The sequence below is a fragment of the Gasterosteus aculeatus genome, chromosome 5 (genome assembly GCF_964276395.1).
Source record: "Gasterosteus aculeatus chromosome 5, fGasAcu3.hap1.1, whole genome shotgun sequence".
Lineage (NCBI taxonomy): Eukaryota > Metazoa > Chordata > Actinopteri > Perciformes > Gasterosteidae > Gasterosteus > Gasterosteus aculeatus.
The window spans coordinates 16,102,832-16,116,854 of record NC_135692.1 but is presented as its reverse complement, the minus strand read 5'-3'; the positions used below and the strand labels follow the sequence as shown (position 1 = coordinate 16,116,854).

Here is a 14,023-nt window from a genome sequence, read left to right as displayed (position 1 = left end):
CAATTTCAATTTGAAAAAAAAAACGTTCAGTCAAACCTAAAGATCTAAACTCCATCTGTCAAAGAAGTAAACGGTCGAAAAAAGCTAGTTCTGTCTCTTGATAGTGTAGTTTGTCTGATTATTTAAATGGTATTAACTACAGAGTCCAGATGCCAGTGTTCGTGCTGGTAATCTATTGTAAAGCTTAATTCATTGATGCAGTTGGTTACATCAGAGAGTCGCCCCCTGCTGGTTAGGAGGCGCATCGTCCACAAAGGTCTCACCGGAAGTGCAGTTCTCTGTGCGGCCTGTGGGGGGAATGTGGCGCAAGAGACGCGGCCCAACGCTGTGTGTGTATATACGAACTTCTGCCTTAAATAAAAATCAATAAATAGTTTTCTTCCGTCTTTTTTTGTAAGTTTAGGGGAATTCTGCCATTTCTGAATACAAACCTTCAGGGAGTACTGTGCATCAAGCTGAAAATGCCCCGCAGACGTCAGGTAAGAACAGAGGTAATAGGTCGCCGAAGAGGGTAACGTTAGCTAACGTTAGCTAGCTGAGTTAGCTTCACTGTCCGGATGAGGATAATGCTACACCATATTCCATTCAATAGATCGGCAATTTAACATAGATTTATTATGGAAACGTTCACTCAGCCCATTGTGCAGCATTTAAACATCATATCGGTTGCTTCTCTGTACCTGATGTCATATTTAGTTTTGTCAACATTTCCGTTCACTTCAAGTAAGATACATCATGTTACACATTTGGTGTGCGATCGAGAGCAGTTACACCAAATTCATTGACAATACACGGAGCATGTTGTGTTCTGTGTACGCCGAATTTACCATGAGACTCTTTTAATTTGAATTATGTCATTAATATGTAGATATTCACACGAAGGAAAGCACTAGATCTCAAGATGCGGGATTTGTTAATGCCGTTTGGTCTGTTAGCCGAATGAGACCCCTGGCACGCTAACATGACCCCCGAAGCTAACAATGTGACGTCGGCTGATGCTAACGAGGGTACATAGCGTTACTATTTCGTGTAGCCACTCCTATAGATCGTCAATGTTCATGTTATTTGAAGCGTCCCAAATGCTAACCGTGCTAACAGTTAGCCGCCAGCTGTCTGTGGCCTTTCTCCCAAATCCTGATTAGAGCAGAAGCGGCTAAAGCCACCGGCAGTATTCTGTTACATAACGGGAAGCATCTCGTAGTGCCCGATTTCAGGATGCTGGTTTTAATAACACCGAATCAACAGCTCCTGGTAAGCTAACCGCTCTGTTTGTGCTTTGTAGGACAGACCGCTATTGTCTACTTAACACTTGGGCCTCCAGATTCTGCCTGTTCGCAACATAACAGTATTTGCATAGGATGCCTCGCCGTTAAGTTTTTGTTTCCCCCACACAGAGACACATGGTCGGCAGCGGTTCGGATGGAACCGAAGACTCTGACTCCTCCGCTGAAAGGGAACAGACCAATAGTTCAGAGAGCGATGGGAACACGGCCAAGAGACAGCGCCTCACCAGAGCCTCTACTCGCCTCAGCCAAAGCTCTCAGGGTTGGCCATCATCCCGCCCATGTAAAGTTTCTACAGTGTGCTTCCTGCCAAGCGTCACCTCAACGTTGTGGTTTGACTCCTTTTTAAGCTTCAGATACTCCGGATTTGAAGCGGGCCGCCGACCACGACGAGTCTCCGCCGTTGACGCCTACGGGAAATGCGCCCTCTTCTGAGTCCGAGCTGGACATCTCCAGCCCCAACGCCTCCCACGACGAGAGCCTGGCCAAGGATCAGGCCAACAGAGACTCTGACAAAGACCTGCCCCACCGCCCCAAGCGCCGCCGCTGTCACGAGACCTACAACTTCAACATGAAATGCCCCACGCCGGGGTGCAACTCCCTCGGTAAAATGTTTAAAATTTCATTCAGCGGTTCATCAACACGATCACTCATGTAGTAGTTTGCATTCAGTCACACCCTGTATTAATATTGATTATCTGATGTTACCAATTTCCACAGGTCACCTCACAGGAAAACATGAACGACATTTTGCAGTATCAGGTTGCCCTCTTTACCACAATCTCTCTGCCGATGAATGCAAGGTGAGATAATGAGGATAGACGTGATTCATCAGCTATGATTCACTCATGACTCTCTTGATATTAGTGAAATGTGTGTTGGCGGACAACCGGTTATGGCAGGTCGTATTGTTACAGGTTAGACTTTAACAATAGAAGTTAACAGATCGCTATCTTACGTAAGTTAATAACACATGGGAGAATATCTGACCGCGTGAGCTGCGTCCTACTGTCCACTGCAGGTTAAAGCCGTCAGCCGCGAGAAACAAGAGGAGGAGGTGAAGGAAGAAAACAACTCGCGCCACGCCACTCGCCACCAGGTGCTCCCTCTGCAATGACGTCACATTGATAATGTTCACTTTCTAACCGGACGCAGGCGGATACTATGTATGATCGCACTTGATATTAACCTGACGTTTTATTTACTTCCGTCGTGATTTTCAGACGCCAACGTCGAAACAGAGCAGATACAAAGAGCAGGTGTCTGAGATGAGGAAGGGGCGAAACTCTGGGCTTCAGAAGGAGCAGAAAGAAAAGCACATGGTACGTCGCCGGCTCCCCAAACTGGCTCTCCATCTGAATATTGTATGAATATTATTAAATATGGATGCGTCTTTCTGGTCCACAGGAGCATCGGCAGACACACAGCAACACCAGGGAGCCTCTGCTGGAGAACATCACTAGTGAATATGACCTGGAGCTCTTCAGAAAAGCCCAGGCCCGTGCATCTGAAGACCTGGTAATGGCTGCTTTATATCTCCATCAGTGATGATTTCATGCAATAAAACAACGGTGTCACTGACAGTATTGTAATAAACACTAGCTAAAGCACTAGTTAGTGTCGGGTGATGTGCTGCGTCACTCTTAGTCTGATCTGTAGGCCTCAGCTCCTTCCGACGAATAGCCCTTTCATACAGGTTAATGCTGAGAACCAGCGGCGTGTACTCCCCTCCTGCAGGAGAAGCTGCGTATCCAGGGTCAGATCACCGAGGGCAGCAACATGATCAAGACCATCCTGTTTGGCCGCTACGAGCTGGACACCTGGTACCACTCCCCGTACCCCGAGGAGTACGCGCGCCTCGGCCGCCTCTACGTCTGCGAGTTCTGTCTGAAGTACATGAAGAGCCAGACCATTCTCAGAAGACACATGGTGAGCTCCCGGTCCTCGGCCCACCGTTGATGTTATGCGCGTTACCGATTCCTAGATTTTAAATTAGTTTCTGGCCTAAGAACGAAAGTGGATAATAGATGACTACTTGTTAGAATTGAAGCTAAAAAGGTCTCGAAAGGATAAAATGGGTTTAAACTCATGTATTGAGGAAATGACGCGTTCATTATGTGTCTTCTCAGGCCAAGTGTGTGTGGAAGCATCCTCCCGGCGACGAGGTCTACAGAAAAGGAGGCATATCTGTGTTTGAAGTTGATGGCAAAAAGAACAAGGTTCCTCAGACTTTAAAATCTTCCCTCTGATCTGTAGATCTGAGCAGCAGGCGTCACGGCGTTCTGATACTGATGCGCTGTCATTTTATCACAACTTAGATCTACTGCCAGAACCTGTGTTTACTCGCCAAGCTCTTCTTGGACCACAAAACGCTGTACTACGACGTCGAGCCCTTCCTCTTCTACGTCATGACTGAGGCCGACAACACCGGCTGCCATTTAGTGGGCTACTTTTCCAAGGTGAAAGGACGCTTCTGCTGTATTTAAGACAACTGCACTAGAGTGGCCGAAGCAACTGGAATGTTTTTCCTTCTCATCTCCTCCAGGAGAAGAATTCCTTCCTCAACTACAATGTCTCCTGCATCCTGACGATGCCACAGTACATGAGGCAGGGCTTCGGCAAGATGCTCATCGACTTCAGTGTGTATTTACTATTATACTAATGTGTATTCCGTAGAGTCAGTCCGGTATTTCTCTCATTTTGTCAATTGTTTACTACGATCAATACGATGTAAAATTAGGTATTTTAAGGTTCGAGGTGAATTATAATAAATACTAAAACCTCAAAACAACGATAAAGAAATAGATGAATCCATTCTGGCTTTGTAACACATTCAGAATATTTGAATTATAAATTAAAATGAAGTCCTATTCATTGCATTAGATTGTATGAGACTTAAGTTGCTGGTGCAGCTCCATCAATATAATGCTGAATATTGATATAATATCAATATACAGCAAGTAAAGCACATCCTTTCTGTATTATGTGCCACTGCAAAATCTGTATTGTGTTTTAAACGGATGTATTTTCTGTCATTTTGAGATGAAATCCACGTCGGTGCAATATTCTATCTGTGTTTAGGCTACCTGCTGTCCAAAGTAGAGGAGAAGGTGGGCTCCCCGGAGAGGCCTCTGTCCGACCTGGGCCTCATCAGCTACCGGAGCTACTGGAAGGAGGTGCTGCTCAGATACATGTGCACCTTCCAGGGCAAAGAAATCTCCATCAAAGGTGAGTGGGGACACCGGCTGTGCTCCGACTACAGAATGAGCGTGTGATGTGAAACTTTAGAACACGACTTGGTTGGTAAAAGGTTTATTAACTGGTGAACGTTGCCGTCGCTGCGCAGAGATCAGCCAGGAAACCGCCGTGAACCCGGTGGACATCGTGAGCACCCTGCAGTCCCTCCAGATGCTGAAGTACTGGAAGGGGAAGCACCTGGTGTTGAAGAGACAGGTGAGATGTCCACTGCGCAGGTCTCTTTACCCTTTCATCTTTTTATTTTTATTGTTTTAGATTAGTTGATCATGCCGTCCAACTCATTTCTAACTGAAAAGTTCAACATAATTAACTAACAAACCATTTGATACGGATGGACGCGGGACACTTGTATAATTTATTAAACAACGCACTTTAAATCAAAAAAGCGTTTCCTCCGATGCATTTTTCTTTTGCGGGTTTAAAAACGGCGTGAAGCCGCCTCCCTTCAACGTCTTCCCCCCGCGTTTGACGTCTGGTTTCGTGCCTCTCCCGCGTCTCCAGGACCTGATTGATGAGTGGAAAGCGAAGGAGATCAAACGAGGCCACAGCAACAAAACCATCGACCCGAGCTCCCTGAAGTGGACCCCCCCCAAAGGGACATGAGCGCTGCCGTCCTCGGGCTACTGAATAAACTCACGTCCAGCCTCACCACAAGTAGCCTAAGACCTACAAACTGTCAATAAAGACCAACGTACATTCTTTATTCATGAAGGTTCTTCTTTTTTACTTTTGTATTTTACTTTAGGTTTTAGTTTTTAAGCTCCAAACGTTCCAAGTCCAGTGATTCTTTACAGTAGAGTTTCTCTTATTTGTTTTTAAAGCTGCCTTCATCTAATAAGCTTTGAATGTTAAATGATACACGGTCCAGTGTGGTGCGTAACATGAATGTTTGCTTCGCTCGAGCAAAAAAACGACAAAAAAAGACATTCAGCTAAATTTACATGTTTTTTTTATTTCATTCAAGAAATGTGCATTTTTAAGATGGTGGGTTTTGTTTGGGCTAAATACAATTATTGTTAGCATGAAGTGGAACCGTAAGCGGGCGTATTTTCAACAGTATGATGTGTGGTGACGTTTTCTTTGGTTGGTGTAAAGTTGTATAGATCTTAATGCTGTGTACTCGGTTCTCGTAGCTGCGTCAGTACATCGGGACCCGTTCCTCTGATGAACCTGTGATGGAACAACAAACCATAGGCGTTCTTCATTTGCCGAGAATAAAACAAATGAAATGAAGGCAGCACTGCTGTAAGGATGCACGTGGAAATAAAGCGACCTCAGGTTTTTATACTGATCCAATCGTACCCTGCCTGTGTTGTTCCTCCCAGACGTCGGTCACAGATGGAATTTCTCTGGTCAGAGATTCTGTAGAGAAACGGAAAACATTTCAACTCATCGCTTCAATGTCGATCACAGCCGTCAAATGTGCAATTTGGTATTTTTAATATCAATAAAGCCGCTTTGATATTTTGGAATGAGTTCGATGTGTCTGTGCTCACCGCCGCTGGAAAGGCTTCTGCCCATCAGACCCACAAACGCCTCGCCTTTGTTCCCTGTAACGGAGAACGACGTGAGAACGGCGGACCGCGTCACTCAGTACGAGTTTACATTGACGGCGGCATAAAATACATGATTTTAATCATCTTGCGTACGCACGTCTGTTTACTTTGAAAGGTGTCTTTGGACCTGCGAGATAAAATAAAACCCAAATTAGAAATGTGTTTACAATATAATGAGAAAACTGCAGAAAATTGTCCACAATTGTTTTGCAGGAATGTGAGTCGAGCTACCTGAGCGTTTCCCCATCAGTCCGTAGAAGCGAAGAGCTTTAGATCTTTTCATCAAATTGGCCACCGGACGGGTCAGAACCGCCTCCATCGACTCACCCAGAACAAAAACACATACTTTTGATTTCTAATTGCAGGAAAATGAAAAAAATACCTACTATGGATCACGAAATGTTTCCTACGTTGTCATAAGAAGGTTCGATCCCGGATGCTCACCTGCCAGTCTGGAGACAACTCAACCTCCTCGTCCACACCAGAAGACAGAGCCTGAGAGGTTTGCACCAAAGCACAGAAGATCACCACAACTAGCTGGATCTTCAAGTTATCCATTTCGCTTCCAGATCTCTTCAATCAAAGTCGTTTCTTTTTATCTGGCAGAGCTGGAAACGCATTGAAATGTGATTCTGCGCAGGTGTGACTCCAGGTGGTTCTATCTGCTCCAGCTGAATTCTGGGTGCTTTTATACCTTTACTCCCCCGTGCTGCTGGACCCTCACCTCCCCTCCCCTCCCCCCTCCCCCGAACACGGTCACGCACGAGGAAACTGTGTTTCTTCTCTCGTGGTTGGAACGAATGTCATCCAATGATTTACAAGCTCTGTTAAATTCTTTGAAAAGAAAAAACACGTTCAATAATATTACGGCTTAAATATTTACGCTTGAGACGGTCACCTTTGATTTCCCTTTTTATGAGACATCTGAGTTGCTATTGGTCTAAAAATATCCTTGTGATGTGCACATGCCTCTTTGATACTACTGAGGACGCGGCGCTCTGCTTTGCAAATATTACCATCTGCTTTGAAGAGACGCCTTTATTAGTCGGCAAATTGACTTGGCAGCGGGTTTAGGATTTATGAAGCATACGAACACGGACGTGACCTCTGACCTTTTAATTTATAACGCCTAAAAAGTGCCGACACTAATTGTCACAGGCTAACCACATGGGATAATATATTTAAAAAATATGTAATAAATGTGCTGCACGCCATAACCTGAAAATATTGAATTATATCAATATTTATAACACATCATCAGAGCAGTGTGTCGCCTGAGACAATCAGATTGTTCTTGTACCTTCCGTGACCTTTGCCTGCTTTGCCTTGTGTTGCCATTTAAATGATCTATTGAAAGATGAGCTTTTTCACCAAAACTAGCTATAGAATCCCATGAAGAGGCAATTACTTGACAATCCGTCCGCTGTAAGGACGCACACTTGAAACGTACATCAAATGCTTTGATCCACGCGCAGGTGCTTCTGAAAGCAAGAAAACCCCGGGACAATTAGGCCTGAAAGGCAATTACACCTGAACAGCCCCTCGAGCGCGCGTAGCCTTCCTCATGTGGAGTGTTGATCCAAAGCAAATCAGACGCGCAACATTTGCATGTGAAATGGATCGGTCACAAAGACAGAGCGCAGTGTTTCCGTGAGGCGCACAGACCTCAGGAGGCCGAACCTCAGCGTTCGCACGGCTCCCTGCTGCAAACCTGCAAACATGTGACTTCTCCTCTTTATTCACAAAGCTCATGTGACATCAAGTTGCCTTGATAACATAAAAAGCCTCGATTCTGACAACTCAAGACATTTGTCGCTGTGCGTCCACAATTGCATTATGGGATTTGTAGTGTGTATCAGCTGTTACTTTAATCTAATCCACATTTGTACCTGTTTATAGCGCGCACGGCCGCGTTGAATCCCTGCAGGTGCGTTATGGCGCGTTGGCCAAATGCTAACATGCTAATGGCGTTTCCGGTGGCGACTTCTGCTCGCTGGAAGACATTTTGGCGGTAACTTTGAGTAGCCCTGGTTATACTGGGGACACTCGACGACGGAGCATAGGAGGACTTTTATTGTGTGCCAGAGACACATAGAGGACATTCACAAACGCAAAACAAACAGACGCACCGTTGCTACCGCCTGGTAACTGTGTGTTTGTGCGTGCGACCTGCAGCCTCTCCCACGCTTCCATGCGCGTGTTTGCGGTCTGCAGCAGCTTCAGAATGTGTGGTCTGCATGTGGTGATATTCTACACAGCCTTTCGTTTGTAGTAAAAAGTCTACACAGAAGAAGGCAACTGAAAACAATGTATTCAGAGGCTGCAAATGGAATTCAGTGGTCGCTGACGTTGTTCCAAACGTAGATACGGAATGGAACGGAAGATGTTCTTGATTGGGACGTCAGTATCACATTAGTAGTAAATTGCAGAAAAGTACCATGAGTCTTACTGTACTTGTGCTGTTTTTGGTTCCTAAAACCAGGGTTACTGCCTGAACCTCTTCTCTTTTTGAGGTTTTGAGTTTTTGAATCAGGTCCAATTAACGGCAGCACCAAACAGAAAAGTCTCCCGTCTTAATTCGACGCCGCTGAGAGTCTCGTGTCTGGTTCTGACTCTGGAAACAGGAAGCCGAATGTTCGTACGGTGGCAGGCAGCAGGTTGGACACATCCTTTGGTCCCAAACCATTCAGGCCTTCATACACCGACAGTAGGGTTCATTCTTTGTTGAACAGCAAGCAAGAGCAAAGACACAAGAACTGGAGTGACAGCGTTTCTCATGGAAATGTCCCGTAAATGATGCTGAGATTGAACAAAATAGTTTTATCCCTCACCCCCGAACAGATACAGTACAGATAAACGACACCGGGTGGCGGTCCAGCCCGGCTCTTCGTGGAGCAGATGACTTGATGTCATCACCTTTTTAGCCCCACAGAACTGCTGCTTCTACGGCCGCAGGAAGACCTGCTATTGCCACACAATCAGGCCCATTTTAACACCGACAAACGAGTCCGTTCGTGGAGACCAGCCGGGCTTCGCAGGAGCCGCTCAGTCGAGTAAAGAAAGGTCACATAAAAACACTAATCTTTGATTTATTGTTTGTGTCAGATATCAGGAGTCCTTGTTAAAGGATCAAATGATTCCGTGGTTTCCATCGCCCTCATCGACAGATACAGCATCCTCAGGCGTTGATGAGCTACCTGTGAGCTGTGCATTTATTCCTCTCTTCTTTGTTGAGTTTGAACATCTGTAGGTTTATTCGTGGGACTTTATACATCTGACTCAGCAGGCGGCACTGTTGTCCAACAGATAATACCAAAGCGCCAAACCTTCATTACATGACACATCTTTAAAAATGTCTTGCAACGTAATGCAACTTGGTCGTTTTCATGATTGGAATCGCAAACCCCATCCCAAAGAAATGATGCAACAATTTAAAAAAAAAACTTATTTCTGATGATTCAAAGGTAAATCTTCATGGAAAAAGCACATATCACAACATACCACCACCGTGTCCTATTGGCGAGACAAATTGATTTCCTGTTGAAGTGTCGCATGTCAGACTAGATTGTACACTGATTGATAACCACTTATTAAGTGCAGCTATTAATTATCACAGAAGAATTTTAATTGCCTGAGACTTTATTCGCTGAGTCGTTTTTCCAGTTTGGTGCCACTGGTGTGGTTTCTCTAGCAAAGAACACAGAGCTTTTTAAAATTGAAATATGACTTGTCTGCCTTTGGGGCCTCGGGGCCGGTGCTGTGGGGACCCTGTCTGGCGCTGTGACGCTGACTGGTGTCATGGGATCGGCTGCGGTTGTGTATTTTGCTTCTTTTTTCTTTTTTTTTTTTTCGCGTCTCACCAAAGCAACACGGTATATATAAAACATGCCGCGCTCCAACCAGCCCACTGAAGGTCAGTCAGCAGGGTGCCACCAAATGTCATCGTGACCTTAGTTGCTGCAATGACTTTACAGGTGGGGTTACAGATATTCAGCGCATGTCATCATCATTTCCTCACTACTGGGTGGTTCTCAAATGCTTTTGCTGGAAAACAACTTCCTTGACACTTCTTGGATATTTCTGTCATGCGGAAGATTTAACCTGTATTTAAAGCCACGCTACTTGCTTTCCTGGTTTCATCGCAGTGACTCAACACAATAAGCATTAAAGGAAAAGGTTGACATTAAGGGGCCAATGTGCTTTTTGCTGAAGAGTGATGAGTTATGCAGCCAAACCAGATGTTTCCACTGCTCAGCTTCAGAAGTGATGAAGATGAGAACATTAACCACTCTTAATAGTATTTACCAAATGGTCCCTTTTCCTTCAGGTTGTAGTTCTCCCTCATCAAAATGTTGATGAGCTTCTTACCCAGACTGGTGGACGAGTTCACCTGTTGGTTCTCAGGTCAGAGCCCTCGCGTCCCCAGAGGCCCTCAATTGGCCCGTTTGGTGATGGTCTTGTTTGCTGGAATCTTGTGGCTTCTTTGACACCCTCAGCCTATGGCGAGGACTCGTTTGGTCAGATCTGCTTACTTTGTCGGGGAGCCAATCACCAATTCATTTCCAAAGCCTCAGAGGTTTAAAAGCCAAGTGCATAATTGCTCCTTAAATCAATCTGCAAATTTTGTGGTATCCGAGCTGCAAACAGTCGGCCTGGAATAGTTTATTCGCCAGAAACGGACGCCCATGTATTTAAAGTCACAGAAAATACTACAGAATCCCGGAAAAATCACATTTGAATCACAGAAGATGTGTTCAATTATTGGCTTGTGGTTTGCATACATTATACTTTAAGCAAAGTTCAATTCATCCCATTTGCTCAACCTTTGAAGGGTATTACTGTGTTTTTGTGGCTGAGGTGGTGGGAACTGCGTCCCGGCTCAGTCGCTCTCCGCGGACAGCTGCCAGACAGCGAGACACTCGCAGCAGACACGGCAGCGTCGCTTTAAAAACAAAGTAAATAGACAGAGCTCATCTCCACCTTAATAACAGCTCCTATCTGCAGACACCTTTGATGCCGCCATGGGCTTTGCCAGCCCACCCTCCTGCTCTCTGCGTCTCCCTCTGTCTCCCTCTTGAGTTTTCTGTCTCCATATCCTTGGTCCTCCTTCACTCCCTCCTCCTGTCTCCCTCCCTCTCTCCCTCTCTCTCCCTCTCTGTCCCTCTCTCCACTCCTCCTCTCCCCGCTGTATTTGCAGGCAGCTTTAGTGCCAGACACCCTGAGGCAGCGGTAGCGCCAGCAAGTCTTCCCACCTCTGTTTTTGTGGTGGGAGATGACATGTCGAAGCTTTGAAGGGCAGAGGAAGGGAGGGAAAGGGGGAGGAAACGAGAAGGGCGGGAGGGAGCACATCACTCTGCGAGGAGGAAAAGCGAAGGGACCCGGAGAGAATGTCATGTGGCCTGCACAGTCTGCCCAGATATTCTCTTTCTCTCTTTCTTTCTCCGGCTGTCTATGTGGGCAGGAATGGCGACAGGAAGCACCCGGCCCCCCCCCTCCTCCACCTCCTTCATCCTCTCCTACCCTCCTTCATCTCTTCACTCACTCACTCCTCATGTATCCACCACCCACTCTTTCCTTCCTCCTCTCCTCCCCAGGCCCGGTTTTCTCCTGCGTGGATTTTTGAGTCCACCGCCAACCCCCCCCCCCCCGACCCTTTTTTGCCTCCGTCGCCCACAGGCGTCACGAAGCGCGAGGTGCCGAGGCGTGTCGAGGTGTGTGCGCTCATAACTCACCCTCTCGCCTACCAAACGAGGATGTTCTTTTCCGAGGAAATTCGTCCACGTGTATACGCTCACACAGTTGGCACAATGCGCCGGCCGGGGCCTCGTCAATGTCTCCAACGCACAGAGAAACGCAGCCTAATCAAACACCTGGAAATGCGGGCTGGTCTCTCAGGTATTAAGGCGTTTACGTTTCCTCTGGAGATTTGCTGGGTTTGTGTACTAATTTGTGTTTCGGAGCCCAGGGATTAACGCTGAGGCAGACAGGATGGGGCCCACAGGAACCATCAAACGCCCTCTCAGATGCGCTCTGCTGAAGCCTCCGTTCGCTTCGGCCCACAGAGAAAACACGGTGATTTTTTTCCAAGTCAAGCAAAGGAGAACGATGAAAGGCGAAGAGAAGTCTCCGCTGGGCTGTAAAAGGAGCTTTGATATGAGTCTCTGACATCTGACGACGAGGCTGTCCTCTCACCTGTGCACTTTCAAAGGAGCGACTCGCTCCGAAAAACACAGAAAGGGACTTTTAGGAGGGTATTTTTGCAAAGTTAAAACAGAGTACACGTCGTTCAGGACGCACAGACAAAACCAAGCCAGTTCTATGTTGTCGGGTCGGTTGAGTCTTATTTCGTCTACGTTCAGATCAACGCAAGATCCGTCACAAACAAACACACGCGTAGGCTTCCTCCTCTGGCTGCAGGCGAGCTGCGACTGACCGCCGTGTGTCTCTCTGTACATCCGTGTGCGTGCATTTGTGTTTTGTGTCACGGGATGACATACTATGTGTAGACTGTATCACTGCAGGCAAGTTTGATATTTCACGGCATTACCAGCATCGGAAGGGGGTGAGATTACAGGGTGCCACAGCAATAACACACGCTATTAGCGAGACAAGGTGCCATTATCTCATGTTGTCAGGTGATAAGTCACAGCGACCAGGCTGTGTCACGGTAGCTGCCGTATCAGCAGGTTTCAGCAGTAACAGGTGAGTAATACGAACAAAAGGGCAACGGTGTGAATGTTATCTCGATGGAAAGTCATGATTATCTGCTTTTGTGTTTTGATGATCTATGTCTTTGTCAAACAGGTCGTTATGGCCGATTGTTTCGTGCAAAAATAGCCTCAACTTTTTCAAACGTCTCGTATGTGTAATCGCAGTGTTGTTTGGAGAAAGTCACAAACTACTGTTACTGTGCACTTTTTTCTTTCACTTTCAGATTCCAGATCCTGTGTTAAAAGCATTAAGGGAAACGCTCCCACCCGCAAACGTGGAGGGGCACATAAATTTCGCCGGCCTCTCTTTTTTTTTTTTTTTCCCCCCGCGCCGTCTTTCTTGTTGCGTCTAAATTTTCCATGCCTGGCCTCCCCACTGCTGAGAGTGCTGTTCCTCGAAGCCGCAGTGTATTTTGAAGCAAGGTCGAGAGAGAGCCAGAGGCTCCGAAAGTCAGGCACAAGACTCCCAGTGTTCCACTGTTCGGCTCGCTCTTGGCACCAGGCTCCCGACCAGAGAGGTCTGGCTACCCACAGCCACTGCGTGTGTGTGTGCGTGTGTGTGTGCGTGTGCGTGTGTGTGTGCGTGAACATATAGGGCCCCTCCAAACGTCTCAGCTCGTATAGAAATAGCTCCGGTTGACTCACGTATGGGATCTCCCACGTAGAATCAGAACTTGGGTCAGAGAGGCTCCAGCGCAGCTTCTGTTGGGAGAATTTAACCTTTAACCCCTCTGATAACGCACGGTCTCCCCAGTAGTCAAGACTACGTGAAGCTGAGGGGACCAGATAGACCGGACTTTGACCAATCTGAACACGCAAGCAATTCAGGGGAGCTCCTCTAAATTGGTTCCATACCTTGGCTACCAGCGGTGAGGTCATCCCCGAAGAAAAAACATCTAAGCCGGGGGATTCTGACAACGCTCGAGTTTCATACTTTCCCTGCTGGTGTCGTTGCAAACCGTCATCCACAATGTAGGACCTGTTGTGAAAGATTGGTCTGCAGCGTTTCTTTGGTCATTTTTGGGGTGCGGACCACACATGAAAACCTCCCCCTCGATTAACACACATGGATCTGACATTGATCCTGAAGGTTCATCTAGGTATGTTAATGGAAAGCCATCCATCTGTCTTCGTCTTCATCCACCCAGGGTCTGGAAGTCTGGGACGCAACACGCAAAACCACAGCGAATATAAATAAGTGGCTGTGTTTCTCTCC

The 14,023-nt window shown here is 46.7% G+C and overlaps 2 protein-coding genes across 3 annotated transcripts; one reads left to right on the top strand and one right to left on the bottom strand.

Moving 5' to 3' along the window:
* Positions 1-212: 212 nt before the first annotated feature.
* Positions 213-6,013, top strand: kat7b (K(lysine) acetyltransferase 7b). The gene is made up of 14 exons (XM_040177115.2): positions 213-479; positions 1,395-1,545; positions 1,634-1,888; positions 2,004-2,086; positions 2,305-2,382; positions 2,507-2,605; positions 2,691-2,801; positions 3,021-3,212; positions 3,413-3,502; positions 3,602-3,742; positions 3,829-3,922; positions 4,365-4,511; positions 4,630-4,736; positions 5,043-6,013. Exons 1-14 carry the CDS (start codon positions 462-464, stop codon positions 5,142-5,144), a joined length of 1,668 nt encoding a protein of 555 aa, XP_040033049.1. The 5' UTR covers positions 213-461; the 3' UTR covers positions 5,145-6,013.
* LOC120819577 (uncharacterized) lies at positions 5,474-13,798 on the bottom strand. 2 transcript variants are annotated; one of them, XM_078102546.1, is made up of 8 exons: positions 13,663-13,798; positions 13,453-13,509; positions 6,542-6,705; positions 6,329-6,419; positions 6,195-6,224; positions 6,038-6,091; positions 5,844-5,903; positions 5,474-5,711 (listed from the first exon to the last, which is right to left on the bottom strand). In XM_078102546.1, the coding sequence occupies exons 3-8, from the start codon at positions 6,653-6,655 to the stop codon at positions 5,680-5,682; spliced, it is 381 nt and encodes a 126-aa protein (XP_077958672.1). In that variant the 5' UTR covers positions 6,656-6,705; positions 13,453-13,509; positions 13,663-13,798; the 3' UTR covers positions 5,474-5,679. The 2 variants fall into 2 exon arrangements, with proteins under 2 accessions (XP_077958672.1, XP_040033050.1); XM_040177116.2 differs by lacking the exons at positions 13,453-13,509; positions 13,663-13,798 and having other exon boundaries at positions 6,542-6,786.
* Positions 13,799-14,023: the final 225 nt, after the last annotated feature.

Excerpts from the sequence above, each read along its gene's own strand:
- LOC120819577 (XM_078102546.1), bottom strand. The coding sequence starts at position 6,655 with ATGGATAACTTGAAGATCCAGCTAGTTGTGGTGATCTTCTGTGCTTTG. Across the intron at positions 6,225-6,328 it reads ACTGATGGGGAAACGCTCAG|GTCCAAAGACACCTTTCAAA; the intron begins GTAGCTCGACTC and ends TTTATCTCGCAG. Across the intron at positions 5,904-6,037 it reads CAGAAGCCTTTCCAGCGGCG|AATCTCTGACCAGAGAAATT; the intron begins GTGAGCACAGAC and ends GTTTCTCTACAG.
- kat7b (XM_040177115.2), top strand. Across the intron at positions 2,802-3,020 it reads CCCGTGCATCTGAAGACCTG|GAGAAGCTGCGTATCCAGGG; the intron begins GTAATGGCTGCT and ends CCCCTCCTGCAG. Across the intron at positions 4,737-5,042 it reads ACCTGGTGTTGAAGAGACAG|GACCTGATTGATGAGTGGAA; the intron begins GTGAGATGTCCA and ends CCGCGTCTCCAG.